Source organism: Phalaenopsis equestris, unplaced genomic scaffold, assembly GCF_001263595.1.
Source record: "Phalaenopsis equestris unplaced genomic scaffold, ASM126359v1 Scaffold000840, whole genome shotgun sequence".
In the NCBI taxonomy this organism is placed as follows: Eukaryota; Viridiplantae; Streptophyta; class Magnoliopsida; order Asparagales; family Orchidaceae; genus Phalaenopsis; species Phalaenopsis equestris.
In genome coordinates, this window is record NW_018165280.1 from 1487627 (window position 1) to 1493974 (window position 6348).

A 6348-nucleotide genomic window follows, 5' to 3' on the forward strand; every position below is an offset into this window, starting at 1 on the left:
CCAAGCTAAGTCCGAACCATGATCTACTCGACTCGGCTCGGCTCGATTACAGCCCTAGATCCAATACACATTCATAAATTCTCAGCAGAATTCAAATGCTATCAAGCTCTTCAATAAGATCCGCTAAGCTTTAAACACTTTTTGGCTCATAATAGTCCTGCTAATCAAAATTCATCAAAATAAATGATGACCACACACATATCACAAACTTAAAACCAATAAGACAATGATGTTCATAGCAAAATTAGATGAAGACGACATAAAATGCAACTTGAGAACAGTTACCTCTTAAATGAGTTAATAAATGCATTCCAAGAAATCTAACATGTTTCGTAAGAGCAACTAAAAAAACTAGGGATCAAATATTTAAACACTTACAGATTCGCCGCTAAGATTCATGTAAGTCTGTGGTTTTGCAAGGAGGACTGGGGTGCCCTCAAATTCTCCTGAATTAAACAAACTAAAATTAGCTTACAACAAACAAAATCAAATCAAATCAAATGGCATAAAAATAAGAAACTTCCTAGCAGCCACAGTAGCAATAAGTCACACAACTAACCTCCACCAAAGTAGGATTTGAAATGGATAGAAGCCATTGAAATTCCAAGTGATCGTGCAAAAGTGTCGATCATGTCAAAGCCCACCTGAAGCAAGGTCATTATTAAAAGTGAGAAAATTGTAGAAAAAACGGTCTCATAAGTGTAAAATATCATTTTAAGCGGAGAAATTGATACATTGTGCCTCGTGAATTGGTACTTTTCACCAGGATTGCCAAGTCCGATAAAGAGCCAAGGTTGTGGGCTAGAGAGAGGACGTGAAGGGAGAAAATGAAATAGACGATTGAAGAGCTTGCTGCAGTGGAGCATCGGCTATGTAATGGCTCTCAGTTATCTTTGAGATTGTATCATTTGAAATCCCCGACACAGAACTTTTGTTTTCATCCTAAGTTCACAAAAAAAAATGATTATTTAGTTAGTCTTTTTATCAAACATAATCCATTTATAATGAGCCACATTAAATTTAGTAAATTATAAACTAGTCCTTGTAATTTATAAATAGATTTATTTTCATGACATCTGCTCTTGCAATGTCTGAAAGCTCTGTTAACTTGTTAACTTGTGTTAGTGACAACCAAAATTTACTAAAATGGTCAAATATTCCTTCTGTTAGGAACACAGCCAAAATTTACTAAAATGGTCAAATATTCTCGTTTGTTGATCCCTCCAGAACCACTATCCTTTAACCACAAGAAAGAAAGGATGGAGAGGTTATGCCTATGTAGAGGCAGAATTATACTTATTGATTGAAATGGTAAAACTATGCGAGACATATTCACTGACACTGAGCGAATATAAAAAGAAATAAGTAGAGGAAAAAGCTTCAAGTGATCTAGCAAAATTTAGAAATGAGATTTTAGCCAAGTTCTTAAAGCAAGCAAAATAGTTTTATATGGAAGTTTGGAGTTTATTCACATGAACAAAAGCCTTTCCCACAATTTCTATTCAAATTAAAGATTATGACATGCATACAATGCTTAAATATACAATATTTCATCAAAACTCATAAATTCAATTATCAAAGAAATAAAAAATAATGAATTTATTATTTATTATTAAGAATGACGATGGGTTGGTAATATGTTTATAACCATCCTTCACCAAGACAATCATCTCCCAACACCACCCATCACTTCTAACGATTAAATCGGCAGGGGCTCATCAGGTGAAAGCTGAATATAGACTGGTGAAAGGTTGAGCATCATATAAATCGCATGCCAAAAAAAAAAGTTCCCTTCACTAACAGAAAAAGCAAAATACATATTCTGCTCTGTCCCACAGCCCCCAACATTTCCTGCAGTTTTTTAAGCTTGGATAAGATCTCATAAAGTGCAAGTCAGGTATGGATTGGATGCAACATTGAGCATCTCTCTCGAAATATTTAAAATAAAGTTGCTCTTCCATTTATTACAAAAATTAAGGCAAGAATGTTTAAAGGTATAAAAAGTCTGCCACAGAGGCAGAAAAACTTACATCTCAGCTAGCAGCTGATGTTTACTGCTCAGTTGCATTATGAGATTGTGGTACTCATTTGCGAATCAAGACTTGAGGGGTTGAAAAGTAAGATCTAGAAGTGATTTACAAGAGGGACATTAACTAAAATTGCCTTCTCATTAATTAAAAAGGGAAATTATTAAGATTCACTTGATATTATCAGTCCCAAATCATATTAGATGAAAATTTGGACCCTAATGATACAAAATAATGTCGCAACTGATTTCAGTGAAAATTAAACGTAGGATCCCTAATCCATCAAACTACAAGTATGAATGGAAGTGTGGAAAGCATGAAATGTTTAGGAATTCTAAAAACATTAACTGAAATAACAGATTCTGTGTTCAATATCTAATAGTGAGACAATACCATTTAATTGAGATTTTCTCAGCCTTAACTTGTATATTTTTAGCATAAATGATTTATCAAAACTCTTTTAAATTTACTTGAACATTTTTTCTGTGCTCTAATATTTATACTATTATTTTACAAGATAAGACTGGTAAAATACCGTTCATTGTAGCAGTATTCTAGATGACCCGTTTAGCTTAATTGTTAAGAAAAATGCATCACAAGGTTGATGCCTCAATAACTTCACCATTGGTAATCAACAAATACACTTAACCGCGTACTCTTAATCCACTGTTTTGATCATGTCAACACCTTCCGATCAACTTCTCACTCAACACAAAACATACAAAATTCCCCTTACTAAGGATCCAGTAGTAATGAACCGTGCCAGCTGAACCTCTCAAGTAGGTGACTGAAATGAGCTCATCGTGGTGGCCTCCATCTCTTCCAATTAGCACATTATTGCACAACTTTCTTTCCTCTTCTTCAAAGTTCCCCTTGCTGCCTTCCCTATTGCACAGATCATGCAATCTATTTCTCGTGCTTGCAACCACTTCCTTTCTTTATTTAGAGAAGACCGAGCTAGGGGGCATCGCAGCTCTATCATCTACAATAGCCAAATCTTCCCAATTGAGCCTCCTTCCCTCTTCCAAAGCCCTGGTCCCTCTTCTCCTCTGAGACCCTCACCTCCTTTTTCTCTTGAAAAAAATTCACCGACATCTTTCTTTGACTTAGGAATTCCAACCCTGAATTTCTTTCCTCTTCATCCTCCTTTTCGCTTTTAAATTTACCAACCTCATTTGACTAAATTTAGTTAGAGATAATTTTGATGTAATTAACATTTTTTTTATTATTTTTCTGATACCAAAATTATGTTTTAATTTATTATATTAGGTTTATGATGAGACATTTTTTTGTTGTTGCGCAAAAGTTTTCTTTAAGTTTGGTGATATATTATAACAAAAAAAAATTATAATTTAGTTCCTAATTTAATACTATTGTAATGATAATAATTAGATTAGGTGAATTTTGGAGAAATTTATACCATAAAAGGTTTAAACAAAACTCTCGATACATTTACCTAAGTTTTAATATAATTGGGTTTAGTTGGATTAGACCTTAGGTTGCCATGCATCATTTATTTATTTCTTATTTTACATTATAAATAAGATGTTTGGATATAAGGCCTTCAATTTAGTCTCAAACAGTGTTATGATTTGGATATCAATTAAGATTAGAGTTTCTTACGACATGATTGAGGTAGGTAAAGTTATTTATCAAAGGATAAATAAACTTCATTTTTAGGGGTGTATTATTGATATTTGTTTTTCGTTTTTAGCTAATTTGTGAAATTATTAATCTAGTATTTTTAATTTTTATTACTTGTTACGTATGCTACTGTTTATTAGATTAATTTTTATAGTCAATGTGTTTATTTTTTTGTGTATCATCCTTGTTAAATATAGTACATTTTATTCATGCAAAAAACATGTTATGGAACATCAACAAAATTACTTATATGTTTGTTAAAAATTTGCAAAACTATATAATTATATGTCGTGAAGTATAAAGCGATAAAACTCTTTTAAATATTGATTAGTTGGGCCAACGAGGCCACAGAGTAGAAATTATAGAAAACCATTAGATTTCCTGAGGTTAATAATTATCATTTCGATTTCAAGATATCTGACAATACTAACAATAGATATATAAAGTAAAGTGTAATTCAATAGTAAATGATTGTTGAGTCACATTTAATGAGATATAATTGAACCTAATTTTGTTTCTTCAAGAAATGTAAAAATAAAAATTCTATAAATTGTAGTGTCAAGTATTGCATCAAAAGCATCATCTTATTAAAAGTAATTTCAAGAACATGTGACAAGTTACATTTTGGCATTGTAATATTATTAAAATCAGATGACAATATTGATGGCATTCCTCACCTCCTAGTACATATAATAAATCATGACATTTTTATTACCCAAACTGCATACCTAACACATTGTCATTAATGTTTTAATAAATGGTTATTATTTTTTTGATTTAATTGCCAAACTCAACTATGACAATTTTTCTTATAATAGACTCTTTTGTTTATTTGGTGGATCATCGCCACAGGAGCACTATTTTCAACATTAGACTCATTTTGGGTATTTTAATTTATGCATTGGTTTATTGTCTTGCTTTAGGATTTGACTAGTTTGCTTTTATAGTTATACTTTCAATTTATTTTTTATTAAATATTATTTTATTTTCTTTTTGTACTTTGACTATAAGTTTTATTAACTTTAAAAAAAATATATTTTTTTGTTTATGCTAATATATATTATTTACAACTGTTTATGTATGAATTTTCCCTTGTGGGTACATAATAGGACTTTACTTATTCATTTATCATGTCATATGTTGATGGGGTAAGCCGTTTTCCAGACCTGGTATGCGACACCAGTGTCATCTCCAACTAGCTCTACACTTGCATTATTCACTAGCCTCAACTCTAGGACAGCCTTCCTATCTCTTCAAATTCCTTTAAGTTTGGCATTATAAAACCCTTCCTTCAAAACTTAGTTTGAGGCATCCATTGCTGCTTATAGAGATAAGGTGTTGTTCATCCAGGAAAGTGTTGCGTGGAGCAAAGTACATTTTGTCATTAACATCTCCTATTACAATCTTATTTCCGTGTTTAATCAAAAAGGCTTAAGATGGAGCTTAAAGTATTTATAATGTTGATTTGACCTCAATGGTGTACAATATGCTCAAACAATACTAAACGAAAAAAAAAATCAGTTTGTAAGAGTAGGAACTGAGGCAGCAGTAAAAAGCATTTTCAACGACATCGTTGAGTAATGCATGTTTCAACCAAAGGACAAAAGCATAGTACTCCATGATAGGAATAAGTAGCATAGGTGGCTCTCATAAGGTAAAAATGTAAGCTCTAAACTAGTGCAGGGATTTCATGCTCTCGAAGCTTTCAAGTAATATGGCAAGTTTCTGCTTCTTGTGTAACTATGTTATTGTTTACAATTTTCTCTTCCTTTACTTTTATTAAAATAATTATATATAAAAGCCTGAAAGTAAGAGTGTAATTCTCTTCCAAATCATAAATCAACCTAAAAATTCTCCTTCTATATACGTTACTGCCTTTGCAGTTGTAACAAGGAATGTTATTTTCTTAGTTTTTGAATCTCCAATTTCTCCTGAATTAATTGTTAAAGAGAAACAACATGACAGAGAACTTCAAGTGCTAACAGCACTTAATCATCCATGTTAAAAACAATACATACTCAAAAATTAAAATTAAAATAGAAAAGTATCTCTAACAATAAACTACTTAGTGTTAAGCAAGTATATTTTCAGAAAATCAATATCAGAGCAGTTCGGTAGCAAGATTTATGCAAAATCTAACAAGAAATCCTGCAAAAAACATAAAAAATATCATATTCAATACTACATTTTTCTGAATCATGTTTTTATTTGGTTTTACCTTAAACCCCAGGCTTACTAAATCCAAGCATTTTCATCGGATTTAACTTAGAACCGCACTTATCCCGACTTCCTCGTCTCCGTTCACAAGCCGCAGCTCCGTCGGTGCCTTCCCCACAGAGCTTCGGTCGTGACTTCCTCGATTCGTTGTTATCTAGGTTTTCGGGTACTAGCAAAGGAGGGGAAGAAGAGGGTTTCAGGTTACAGAGGTGTTTGGTCGGAGACTTGACATGAATTACGCATAATTTTAATGCCGCAGGGTAGTGAGCGTTATATCCCTCTTTGTACATCTGTTTAACGAAAAAATATTACATACACAAGTAGAAGTAAGGTCCGTGCGTAATCAATGAAATCACGCCACGACATCCCGCGCAACAGAGAAAAAAATGGCGCAGTAACAAGGGGAATATTCCCTCCACGTTATTGATGTGTTATTCATGTGTTATTGCGTGTTATTGAT

The 6348-nt window shown here is 32.5% G+C and overlaps 1 protein-coding gene across 1 annotated transcript in view; it reads right to left on the reverse strand.

Moving 5' to 3' along the window:
- LOC110031699 (peptidyl-tRNA hydrolase, mitochondrial) overlaps positions 1 to 6125 on the reverse strand; it is a 42602-nt gene extending 36477 nt beyond the window's left edge. Inside the window, exons 1-4 of the mRNA XM_020735040.1 lie at positions 5890 to 6125; positions 735 to 942; positions 560 to 644; positions 379 to 446 (exon numbers count right to left, since the gene is read on the reverse strand). Coding sequence (XP_020590699.1) covers positions 379 to 446; positions 560 to 644; positions 735 to 866 — 285 coding nt within the window. The 5' untranslated portion in view covers positions 867 to 942; positions 5890 to 6125. The remainder of the gene's footprint in view (positions 1 to 378; positions 447 to 559; positions 645 to 734; positions 943 to 5889) is intronic.
- Between the last annotated feature and the right edge of the window lie 223 nt (positions 6126 to 6348).